This window comes from Nycticebus coucang, chromosome 9 (assembly GCF_027406575.1).
Source record: "Nycticebus coucang isolate mNycCou1 chromosome 9, mNycCou1.pri, whole genome shotgun sequence".
In the NCBI taxonomy this organism is placed as follows: domain Eukaryota; kingdom Metazoa; phylum Chordata; class Mammalia; order Primates; family Lorisidae; genus Nycticebus; species Nycticebus coucang.
In genome coordinates this window covers 123,503,548-123,516,403 of record NC_069788.1, presented here as the reverse complement: position 1 = coordinate 123,516,403, position 12,856 = coordinate 123,503,548, and the positions used below count along the sequence as shown (strand labels likewise).

Below are 12,856 nucleotides of genomic sequence, written 5' to 3'. Positions count from 1 at the left end.
CTATGCACTGTCTCTCTAGGAGGCAAAAGTTAGTTTGAAGGTAGAAGTAGGGAGCTAGATTAGTGGTTTTTCATTTAGGTAAATACAATGTTTGCTATAAAGCAATGAGCCAGAGGAGCCTAGATTTCTTCTGTGGCTTCTTAAAGCTCTAGAATTTATTGGCCTTGGTTAAATTACTTACAAAAGTGCAGATGATTTTAAAGTTTAGCATTTGTTAAGAAATCAAGAGAAAATAATGGACAGGTAATTTGCTGTGTGGAGTCAGCAGAATCTTATCCACAGGGGAAGGGAAGAGAATAACAACAGGAGTAGAAAGCTAGACTGGGGTAACAGGTGTATAAATGCATTAAGCTTTTTGTTGGTACGTGATTGGCATCCTTAGGTAGATCAAGTATCATAGGAAAGGGGAAAAATGAAATATGTTATATTATTTGCCAACCACTATCTTGTGTCCTCAAATCCCTGGCTGCATATAAGGTAAATTTGCCTGAGTATTGCAAATTTATACCTCCTTAAAACTTCCAAGTTCACAGCCTTAAGTTGTCCATCTTTAATTAAGGAAACAGGATCTGCCTACATCTGTGCCAACAGGGGGCACTCCCCTACCATAAAGAACAAATTGAAAAGTATTTTATGTTCTACCCAGAGGTTCCAATGGTCTGCTTCTGGGAAAAACTTTGAGGAGGGTGGTCTTTTCATGTGTAGAAACCTTGAATGGCAGAGGATGTAACACAGCAAGAGGAAGTACTCAGTGGCTTTATTTGAAATATAATTCTACTTTTTATTTTTACAATACAGTGTGCAGTATGACATCTCAAAATAACAGAGTGCAGATATAGGATATGAGTACAAAGGGGGATTAAAGAAGGTTACCTTTACTAAGGCTAAATCCCTGGTTTATATTTTTCACACACATTCACAAAATTACATTCAAATCATTCCTTATCAATACTTATTCCTTAGGCATGAGAAAAGGAAAATAATCCAGACATTAGATTTTCATAGAAAGCAAATCTGGATTAGTCTAAATACTGTTTTCCTTCCATTTGTTCTGACTTAAAACATGTAAGAAATAAAGATACTTCTTTATTTGGATTTTTCCAAGTGTATTTCATTAACTATTGGTATTATTTGTATAAGTGGTTAAGACCTCCTCCACTGAGTCCCCAATCAGAACCATAGAGGACAGGAAGTGGAACTGGCCAGAGTGGCTGCACAACATAGAGCAAGGCTCTTTTCCATATGCAATTGAGGAAGTCAGCAACAACTCAGTTTTCACTTTGTATAGGGATTGAGTTGAATATCAGCACGTTTATCACAAGGATTTAGAGAAGTATGGGACATAAACTTTTTTTTTGAGACAGTTTCACTATGTTGCCCAGTAGAGTGCTGTCACAGCTCACAGCAACCTCCAACTCTTGGGCTTAAGCAATTCTCCTGCCTCAGCCTCCCACGTAGCTGGGACTACAGATACCGCCATAACGCCCAGCTATTTGGGGGTTGTAGTTGTCAATTGTTGTTTGGCAGGCCCAGGCTGGGTTCGAACCCGCCTGCTCTGGTGTATGTGGCTGATGCCCTAGGGGCTGAGCTATAGGCGCCAAGCCAGGACATAAACATTTTAATATCTCCAACATTGCTGATGAAGGACAGAACTGTGGGACTTTCATTAATCCTAAAAAGTGCCTGCTTCCTGAAAGTATGGCATGACATGTGCCTTAGTACAGGATCTACTTGTTAAAGCCATGTGTCTCCAAACATGGCCCTAGCATAGGCCCCAGTATATCTGCAGTGGCACAATAGCCAAGCACTGACATTTCCTAAAGCCTCACTTTTAACATGAACTGTCACTATTTTAGATGTTGGGGTTGAAAATAGTTGTCAGTTACAATAGCAGATCAGAAAATTCTACTGTTGGCTATAGACTACCTTTCATTCCCGAGGAGATAGTAAACTGTGGAAAACTGAAAAGATTAAATGCTAAATATATTCCTGGTTTTCAATGCTAAAAATGAGTGTGACCTTTTTGCATTTTTTTCTGCTATAAGCTGGAGGGCTTTGGACCTGAAAAGACAGTATGCATGGCATTTCTTCCCTCAATCTGAATGTTACTTTCTTCCTAAGGAACATTATCTTGGACACATTTCCACATAAAGAGACTCTTCAGCCAACTTTATAGGCCATGCAAATTTAAACAGAGAAAGGCAACATAGATATTGTCTGCATTTGTTCAAATAAAATAATGTAGAAGAGAAAAAAATCAAATATATATATGACACTGAGACAGACTACTCATTAAAAACAGTTGCTTATGTTAAATTAAATTGACAAGTCAGTATTATTCCAGTGTTTTGCTTTGGGAATAGGAAATGCTGTAGCTAAAGTCACCATGAAAAATCAAGGCATTCACATTTGAGGCTGCTTGTCACACATCACACACTATTCTTAAAGGCTTGAAAGACTACAAAACTTCATGCCAATGATAGACACTGAATTTTAAAGCAACAGCTATAGAGACAGTACAAAAATCCCGTGAGCTTAAACATTTCCTCTATGATTTAGCAAGCTGTTGCATTCTGGTCGTAAGAGGCAGACCCTGGTAGAATAAAAACCTATTTCTGTATGCTTAACCCCTTTACAAGTTTTTTTTTTTTTTCCCCCTAAAATGTTCAAATGACTTTCAGGTCTTCCTTTTCCTTATGATCTCAAAGTCAATTGCCATAGTATTTCCCTAGAATATACATACTTTTATTCCAATGCAGAACAAGTGTTATCAATGACCATTTGTCGATTAAACGTTAGTATACAATATAGCAGCTATATTCATCAACAGAATTCCAGTTTTTTAACCTAAATATCTATGTTTACAGCACATAGAATTGTCTTTATACCTAACAATGTAAAAACTGTCAAATGTGCTATATCCTCTCATGTATATAAAAAACTATTTGCATCATGAGGAAGAAACTTTTTAACAGTCAACACAGTTTATATGAAAATCTGCCATTCGTAAAAAAATGTAACTTATACATTCTATTGTACTATGCAGATCAGAGAAAGGAAGCCGGCTACCAAATTGGTTGTACAGTTTAAGAAAAATACCTCAAAATCATCCTTCAAAGAATCAGCATATTTTCCTTTAACTAGATTAGTCAGCCAGGTATGCAACCTAATATGCAAAGTGAGCATAAAAAAACTGGTGCCTTTAGGGTAGTGTTTTTTTTTTTTTTTCTTTAGAAGTCAAAGACATATAAATGTATTCAAACCTAACCAAAGTGGCACCATTTTGTTTTTTCTTTTTTAGTAAAGTATGTCTGGTGACTATGCTAGTTTCCTAAGCAAATACTGTTTTGCCCAGTGCATAGAAGCAGTCTCCCCTGCCTCTCAAGTACTCCATGAAGTCATTTAAGTTAAGTGTTAAATAACATCAATATTTATAACTGTGAGACATGGACTCTTGTGTACATATTAAGTTTTTCATGGAAATATGAAAAGATTTAGTTAAGTGGGAAAAAAAAGTTTTTAACAGGATAACAGGACTGCTCTGTTGGAAGTTCCATTTAGAATCACAAAATGAGACAAGACCCTTAAAGCCATGTGCAGAGAATACAGACCGCCTCGGCACAAGCTGCCTAAGGGGACCTTCTTTTCAAGAGGGCTAGGAATAGGTCTACAGCTTATACCAGCTGATACTGCTGCCTTCCACTTTGTCCTCAATCTTGCTGAAGTGTGTGTGTGGGGGGGGTTATCTTCCTTTTGGCAGTTTGTCAGATCAAGTCCAGTATGCTATAAACGATGTTTCCTTCACCTCAGCCAAGTGGACGGTACCCACTGAGGTTCAGTATCAAGTTTGTTAATTAACCTAAGCAATTCCTGATATGCTTTATCAAGATCTGAATTCACAATGGCTGTGTCAAAGTAGTGGCCATTGTTCTGCTCCATCTCTCTAGTCTTCTCAATGATTTCTCTCAACTCTTCAGGCTGCAAAGAGAAGATGAAAACTGTAAGGTACTTGCTGTGCTTACCAAAATAAAGGATTTGTCAGAGATTCCAACTATGGGGAGCGACCTTACACAGTGCTCCTCCTGCTGCTCAAAATACTCACCCTCGGTGCTCCTTTCCAACCTTGCCGTTGCCAGTGGCTTCCTTTGTTCTGGCATCTTCAGGACTCGTATAATGAATCACTTGGGACTCAAGATATCCTGAGTCCACCTAACCACTATTTAGGTTTTCATTTCTTTCTATCTTAGCAACAAGACAATAGGTTTCAAGAGTGAAGATTTACTTGAATTCCCTACAGACATTTATTTTCAAACATTCTAGGGCATCATAACCTCTTCCTAATAGTAGGATCTTTTATCACGCAAAGTGAACCTTTCTAGTTGAGCAAAGACCTAAAGTGCCATTTACCCTTGGCACTTTATATAAAGAGCGCTTGCTCTTTGTACTACAGGGCGAGGTAGAGTAAACATTATGGGAAAAGGGAAGGATCAGTGTTTTCCACAAAAACATTTCTGGTTAGTCCAAGATTTAGCAACCTTATCTGTATTTATGGGGGAACAATTCAGCCTAGTAAGTTAAATTGCTGCTCTGTTTTCCACACACAAAGGAGGTCTTTAAAATGCAAAGAAGTAACCTAACAGAGTTTGGAAAACTATAGAGCAGGCTACTTTAAAATACTGAATAAAGCAAAGGGTTCTTTCACACAGGCAAGCAGATGGCAAGGCTATGTGCAAAACTTATCCTGAACTTTCTGATTATCAGGCACATGTGTTCAAGAAAGTGAAAACTGTCAATGTCACTACTTCAACCAAGAGAACTAGTTAAACACAAGTTACTGTTAATATATTGAACCCATACTACAAAACAATTTATATCATTCAACTGTTTGAACTTCTGTAACAGTAGAAAAACTTAAAAATATGACATCTTTGGCTTATTTTTATTCTGGAATGTTGTGCATCTGAGTATGGTACACAAGATCCTTTGTTCCTTAGCAGGGACTCTATTTCACCATTGTAGTTGAACACATTCTGACATTTTGGCTAAAGTTTATGTCTACTCAAAGCTCAAGATTATTAAAAGAACATGGCTGGGTGCCCATAGCTTAGTGGTTAAGGCACCAGCCAGATGTACCAGGGCTGGTGGGTTCAAATCCAGCCTGGACATGCTAAAACAAACAAAAAAAATAGTTGAGCGTTGTGGCAAGTGCCTATAGTCACAGCTACTTGGGAGGCTAAGGCAAAAGTATCACTTGAGCCCAAGAGTTGGAGGTTGCTGTGAGCTATGAGGTCACGGCACCCTACTGAGGGCAACAAAGTAAGACTGTCTCAAAAATAATAATAATAATAATAATAATTTAGTCTAGGGCTCCATATAAAATTGAAACATCATGGAGCTACAGTTGAAATGTAAATGCTAAGCTCCAATCTACCTAGTCATTAAATTTAAAGCATTATTATCTTACCTTTAAGATAATAACAGCTTACATAATTTACAAATTCAGACTTTATGTCTAAATTTCTTTTTCAAATTATAATCCACAACTTAGATGAAATAATTTTTTTTTTTTTTTTGAGACAGAGTCTCACTATGTCACCCTCAGTAGAAGAGTGCCATAGCATCACAGCTCACAGCAACCTCAAACTCTTAGGCTTAAGTGATTCTCTTGCCTCAGCCTCCTGAGTAGCTGGGACTACAGGCCCCTGCCACAACGCCCAGCTATTTTTTGGTTGTAGTTGTCATTGTTGTTTGGCAGGCCCAGGCTGGGTTTGAACCTGCCAGCTACGGTGTTATGTGGCTGGTGCCCTAGCCGCTGAGCTACAGGTGCCAAGCCTGTTGAAATCATGTTTTACTTCAATTTTTTTTTTTTTTGAGATAGAGTCTCACTTTGTTGCCCTCAGTAGAGTGCCATAGCATTACAGCTCACAGCAACCTCTAACTCTTAGGCTTAAGCGATTCTCTTGCCTTAGCCTCCCTAGTAGCTGGGACTACAGGCGCCTGCCACAACACCCAGCTAATTTTTGGTTGAGTTGTCATCATTCAGCAGGCCTGGGCCAGGTTCAAACCTGCCAGCCCCTGTGTATGTGGCCGGCACCCCAACCCCTGAGCTATAGACACTGAGCCATCTCAAAATTTTTGACCTGAAAAGATTAGCCTATAGGCATAATTGACTATCAGTTACCCAGTGAGAATAAAAAGAGAAAAGCGAAAGCACTCACCTCTGGCTCCCTGAAATGTGAAATATCTAAAGAGATAAGTCGGTAATCTCTAATAGTTTGCTGATAATTTTGGTAGGGATCACATACTTTCCCTGGAAATGTCACAGGCCCATATGAAGAAACTTAGAAAGTTTTAAGGAACTTCAATGCTTATCATACATTTGGGGAAACAATAGGAAATGAGTAGGGAACAAGAGAAACCTTCTTGGCTTGGTGCCTGTAGCTCAGTGGCTAGGGTACCAGACACATACACACCAGAGCTGGCATGTTCCAAATCCAGCCCAGAGCCTGCCAAACAATAATGACAACTCCAACCAAAAAATAGCTGGGCGCTGTGGTGGGCGCCTGTAGTCTCAGCTACTTGGGAGGCTGAGACAAGAGAAGTGCTTAAGCCCAAGAATTAGAGGTTGCTGTGAGCTGTGATACCATAGCACTCTACTCAGGGCAACAAAGTGAGACTGTCTCAAAAAAAAAAAAAAAAAAAGTCAGAGAGAGACCTTCTCCTTTGGAGAGCTGCCATAGTCCAACTAGTGGCAACCACGGTGATTCCTGGAGAAATGACACTGCAGGAAGAATAACCAGTTTGAAAGCTTAAGCTGTTGCAGTTTTTAAGCACCGGGACAAATTAGATCAGGACTGTTTCAAGTGTTCCTTCAATGGAATAGTACAATAGTATAACAATTACCTTTGGATTTTTTCCTTCTTTTGCCAATAATGCCCGAAGTCTTTCTTGTGACGGAGGTGCAATGAAGATAATATATGGTTTCAAATCTGAATTCCGGAGGGTCTTCAATGACTATGAAGAAAAGATACATGTATTTTAAAAATACTTTCCATTATTTAATTACTTCCCAATAATACACTTGGAATTGTTACATTTTTTTCTTTCTTTTTTTTTTTTTTTTGGAGACAGAGTCTCACTCTGTTGCCCTGGGTAGAGTGCCATGGCGTCATAGCTCACAGCAATCTCCAGCTCTTGGGCTTAGGCAATTTTCTTGTCTCAGCCTCCCAAGTAGCTGGGACTACAGGCACCTGCCACACCTGGCTATTTGTTGTTGTTGTTGTTACAGTTTGGCCAGGGCTGCGTTTGAACCCGCCACCCTCAGTATTTGGGGCCAGCGCCCTACTCACTGAGCCACAGGCATGGCCCAGTGTTACTTTTTTCAATCACTGCCTATGAATGTTTCTAGATACCTTCATAACAATTCACAATATTTTAAGACCCTATCATTCTCTGTGAGAATATATTGTGTAGTTTGCTCTTTTATATAATGAAACATAAGTGAATGACATGGAAGGATGACAACTATAGGATGCTAAAATACCCTGCTAATAAGACCACTTACAGATTATAAGTGTACTAAAAATTGATTTCAGAGGTAGAATCAAGGCAGTTGCCTTACTATGTGCCAAGTGTTAAATATAAGGAAAAAAAGAGAGAAATATTTCACATACACATGCAAAAGAAAATTCTAGAAAGCACATGCAAGAAAAGGCAGATTCTGTTTGAATTAGGAGACCATGATTTTCACTGTGTCTTTAACACTGCACAACTGTATGTCCTCGAACTGAAGCACACTACCAAAATGGAGAGTACAGGGATATGCCCTTTTCTATCTAAAAACAATTAAGATGAATGAAAAAATATACTTTACTACTCTGAGTTCTTTGTTAAAATCTGTTAGCCCAAATAATACAAATAATTTTGAAGGAATTTAGTAAAAACATTTATACTTCTCTTAAATCAAATGTTTATACTTGAAACAATCAAAGCCTAAATGGATTTGTCTAATAAAATAAAAAAAATCCCAAGCCCCCAAACTGCTCGTTTACAATAGCCATTTTAGAATCAATTCTCCTTTATGTACATCTTTTTTTTTGTTTGGAGACAGAGTCTCACCATGTCATCCTTGGTAGAGTGCCGTGGTGTCACAGCTCACAGCAACCTCAAACTCTTGGGCTTAAGCGATTCTCTTGCCTCAGCCTCCCAAGTAGCTGGGACTTACAGGCGCCTGTCACTACGCCTGGCTATTTTTTTGTTGCAGTTGTCATTGTTGTTTAGCAGGCCCCGGCCAGGCCGGGTTTGAACCCACCCACCTCGGTGTATGTGGCTGGCACCCTAACCACTAAGCTACGGGTGCCAAGCCTTATGTACATCTTTTTAATGACCACTACATAATCTATTGCATGAGCAACAGATTCTATCACATTCAATAAAGTGTTATGTTTAAGCTGTACAACCTAGAAAAAGCTTAAAAAAATTCCTTAACAATCCTAAAAACCCCAAATTTCTAAAATTACTTTTATCTTTTTAAAGAGACATCTACAAGGCACTAGTTTTTACTTAAGACTGCCAAATAATCAAAAGTGATGGAGGTTTTATTATTACATACACCTGTACATTGTGACACCTGCTAACAATGGCATTTAAAGGCATAAAAAAATCTCTAATTTTTTTTCTTAGATCAGAATAAGAAAGGAGAAATTCTTTTCATACCCTCAAAAAAAGTAATAACAGTACTATATTTATTGTATTTTATTTTAAGCTTCAGAAAATATATACATGTGTATACAGGCTGAACAACCCTAATCCAAAAATTTGAAATCCAAAATGCTCCAAAATCTGAACCTTCTTGAGAACTGACATGATGCTGCAAGTGGAAAATTCTACACCTAACTTTGTGTAGTGGTTTGCAGTCAAAACACAGGTGTACCCAGTTTATTCAGCATACTGCTGGGGAAAAATAAAATTACTTTCGGGTTCTTTATAAGGCATATACAAAACATAGATGAATTCTGTGTTCAGACTTGAATCCTATCCCTTAGACATCTTATGGTGTATATGCAAATTTTCCAAAATCTGAAAGAAACTAGAAATTTTAAACATTTTTGGTCCCAAGCATTTGCTCAACCCATACATGTAGATCTGTATATATTTTTCCTCTAATGAAACCAAAAGAAATTTAGCATAGCAAAATCAGTGGGAGAAACTGTACGAGAACTTAATTAGGTCATCTTGTTCTTAGACCAAAATACAGTGTCCACTATATTACTCTGTATGACATGCCCTCTAAGTTCAGATCCCAAACCAAAATGCTAGCTTTACCTGTGTACGAAGACTTAAAAGACATATTTTGCCAGAGTTGATCACCTGCCGTACAGAATCTATGCTGGTTCCATACAAATTTTTCTCAAATTCGCCATGCTCAATGAACTTTCCAGCTGCTACGTCTGCCTCAAAAGCTTGCCGTGAAATAAAGTGGTAATCTCTACCAGCTACCTCATGGTCTCGCCTACTCCGAGTGGTATCTAGGCAAACAAAATTAGATAAAAATAACCCGTATAGATTAAAGTGAGGATGAGGAATGGGGGATAATTCTGCTAATCAGAGAATTTTGTAACACAGATTATGAAATAATGAACTGAGGAAATACCAAGAGTTTATGTGTTTAATGTTTTTATTTATAAATTGAAAAATAAATAAAAATGTGTTTGTATTATCTTAATAGTTATATTATCTTAGTGTATTTTATGCTTACATTTTAAATTACTTCATCTTACATTTAAAATACTACCATTCATTTCTTCCTGAAGTTTATTTCTATAAGATTAGGTAGTATATAATCTTACAACAGAATTTCTGTTTTCAGAAATTATATATAAGTTTCTATCTTCAGCAGCAGTTTAAAGAAGCAAGAGCTAATTCCCTATTGAACAGGAATTAAGGGGCTCAAACTGAAATTCATTCAGAAAATAATTAGTATATGCTATACTCAAGAACAACTATCTTTAATAATAAATTGTCAAAATATTTGGTTAAACAAACTGCCTCTTTCATTGACAACACTGTTTTGATGAAATGGATGAAAAATTTCCCTACATAATGCAGTTAGATTCTGAGGTGGTAAATTGAAAAGCACAGGAGAATGGGAATGGATCCAAACTTACGAGGAACTGCAGATGCAAAGCGGTCCTTTTCTTTGTTCATGAGCCTCTGCCGCAATTCATTCTGGCCACAGTTCTGTGGACCAATCAAGATAATAGGTCTTTTCCTATTTGCTGGCTGATGATAAAGTGACATTTCCTCATAGGTTAAGATCTCCTCATTGTCATAATCTTTGGAAAAGAAAAAGTTAAACTCTTTAGACCAAATTATTGCCATGTAATAAAAATATAAATACCAGCTCGGTGCCCCATAGTTCAGTGGTTAGGGAGCTGGCCACATACACCAAGACAGGCAGGTTCTAACTTGGCCCACGCCTGCTAAACAAGGACAACTGCAATTAAAAAAAAAAAAAAAGAAAGAAAGCCAGGCATTGTGGTGGGCGCCTATATATAGTCCCAGCTTCTTCGGAGGCAGAGGCAAAGAATTGCTTAAGCCTAAAAGTTTGAGGTTGAAAAAAAATAAAAAAATAAAAGTTTGAGGTTGCTGTGAGCTGTGATGCCACAGCACTCTACCAAGGGCAATATAGTGAAACTCTGTCTCAAAAAATAAATAAATAAATAAAATATATATATAAAATATCGTAGATCTTACCCCCAAACTGGAAAGAAGTATAATTACTGCCATTATATCCTTTCCAGGATACTATGAAAATGAATAGATAATATGACTGTTTCTAAAAATTTTTATTGCTTATCTTATTTCAAATTGTGTTTGAATGTCTAATACAATGCAATTATATTGTTCTTTACATAAAATAGCTAGTTTGTAGTTGATACTTGGACAGACGATGGGGTACCACCAACTAAACTAATAATAGTAACATATGTCATTTTTTAAAATGCAGATACTAATAGCACTCTGGGAGCCAAGGTGAGAGGATCCCTTGACCTCAGGAGTTCAAGATCAGTCTGAGAAAGAGCAAGACCCCATCTCCAAAAAAAAACATAGCCAGGCATTGTGGTGGGCACCTGTAGTTCATACTTGGGAAGGTGAGGCAGGAGGATCACTTGAACCCAAGAGTATGAGGTTGCTGTGAGATACAATGCCACAGTATTCTACCCAGGGTTCTCAAAAAAAAAAAAAAAAATGCAGATACTACTACCCTAATTAAGAGGTATTTTAGGGCGGTCCCTGTGGCTCAAAGAAGTAGGGTACTGGCCCCATATACCAGAGCTGGGTTCAAACTAGTGCCTTGTAGATGTCTCTTTAGACAGCCACAATGCCTGGCTAGTTTTTTCTATTTTTAGGAGAGATGAGATCTCACTCTTGCTCAAGCTGGTCTAAAACTGTTGAACTAAAGTAATCTACCTACCTTGGCCTCCCAGCATGCTAGGACTACAGGTGTGAGCCACTATGCCTGGCCACTTTAAAGCTTTTTAATCTTAGCAATCAGTCAAAGTAAAACAAAAATATTCCTGTGTGCCTGAGCAATGAGGTGCCTCTGTGATATGGGCTACTGTAAATGAAATATTCATTTTCTACTTCAAACACATCGTTTTTTGGTAAGAATTTATTAGAAGCAAGTTATTAATTTTCCAAAGAAAGAGCTTATGTAGGAAAAAAATTAGAGAAAACCATGAATTTAACACTATTAATATGCTAAATAGTACTTTAATTCTTATACTAGTTTTTCCCAGAATTCAAAACACTGCCTTACTCATAGGAAAAAAAAGAATTTCAAAAGAAAAAAATTTACCAAGTACATAAGCTACATGAAGGAGCAAAACAGGACTATATTTACAATCCTTTCGTATGTAACTCTATACCTGAGAGTCGAACTTACCATCATTTTTATTGGCATTATATAAAACCTTTTTCCTCTTCTTTTTATTCTTCTTTGCACACCATAGTTTTCCTATTGAGCAATCATAAACATAACTATAAATGTATTTCCTTAAAAAAGGCCATGTATTTCAATTTCATATTTCAAACTGCAAAACTTAAATTGTTTTTAGTTTAAATTTCTAAACTTATTACACTGTTCATAAAAAGACTAGTTTTCAGGAAAGTATTTATATCTTTTTCATTAATTGCACATTATAGACAGATACTCCTTAATACTTAAGGAGTCCTTTCTTTATAGTCTTAAGATGATGTGCCTCTCACATCATTCTTTCCATGAAATACATTTTTCTTGATAGTTCTGAAAGGAGAATTTAAAAATAGTTCTAGATGAAGACCCAAGAAACATTTTATTAATGTCAAATATAAGCATCTAACCTGATTTTTCTGGCTCCTTATCTTCTTCTATGGTTTGTTTCATGGCTTCCCTTTGCTGCTGAAAGCTTTTTCCTTAATAGCAGAAAGAAAAAGGATAAAATATTTCAGAGAAAAGGACAAAAGTATTTTGTTTGAATCAAGGGGGAAATGCTAGAGGTAGTTAACTCCTCATTTATATTCCCTTCCAAATCCTTCTGCCCACACGAGAGCAATGTCAGCTATAATATATAAACCTCCAAATTTTGAAAGTATTTGGTTTCTAGCTCATTTAACCAATCCTATAACAGGTATTATTAGAAGTTCAGCATCTATTAAATGAGTAAATAAACAAACCAATATTAGAAAATAATTGAACCTTTAAAAAGCTTTCATTAAGCATTAACTTTATGGAAAGTATTATACTGGATTTTACAATGGTTCTTGGTCATTTAGAATTATCTCAAACCAAACATGTCAATTCTCAGAGTTAACT

The 12,856-nt window shown here is 37.0% G+C and overlaps 1 protein-coding gene across 6 annotated transcripts in view; it reads right to left on the bottom strand.

Annotated features, from left to right (window-relative positions):
• Nucleotides 1–727: 727 nt before the first annotated feature.
• Nucleotides 728–12,856, bottom strand: part of PALS1 (protein associated with LIN7 1, MAGUK p55 family member) — a 95,454-nt gene continuing 83,325 nt past the window's right edge. For all 6 annotated transcript variants that reach the window (XM_053602271.1, XM_053602276.1, XM_053602275.1 and 3 more), the window contains exons 10-15: nucleotides 12,385–12,456; nucleotides 11,948–12,019; nucleotides 10,167–10,334; nucleotides 9,325–9,527; nucleotides 6,904–7,014; nucleotides 728–3,978 (exon numbers count right to left, since the gene is read on the bottom strand). In XM_053602271.1, coding sequence (XP_053458246.1) covers nucleotides 3,802–3,978; nucleotides 6,904–7,014; nucleotides 9,325–9,527; nucleotides 10,167–10,334; nucleotides 11,948–12,019; nucleotides 12,385–12,456 — 803 coding nt within the window. In that variant the 3' untranslated portion in view covers nucleotides 728–3,801. The remainder of the gene's footprint in view (nucleotides 3,979–6,903; nucleotides 7,015–9,324; nucleotides 9,528–10,166; nucleotides 10,335–11,947; nucleotides 12,020–12,384; nucleotides 12,457–12,856) is intronic.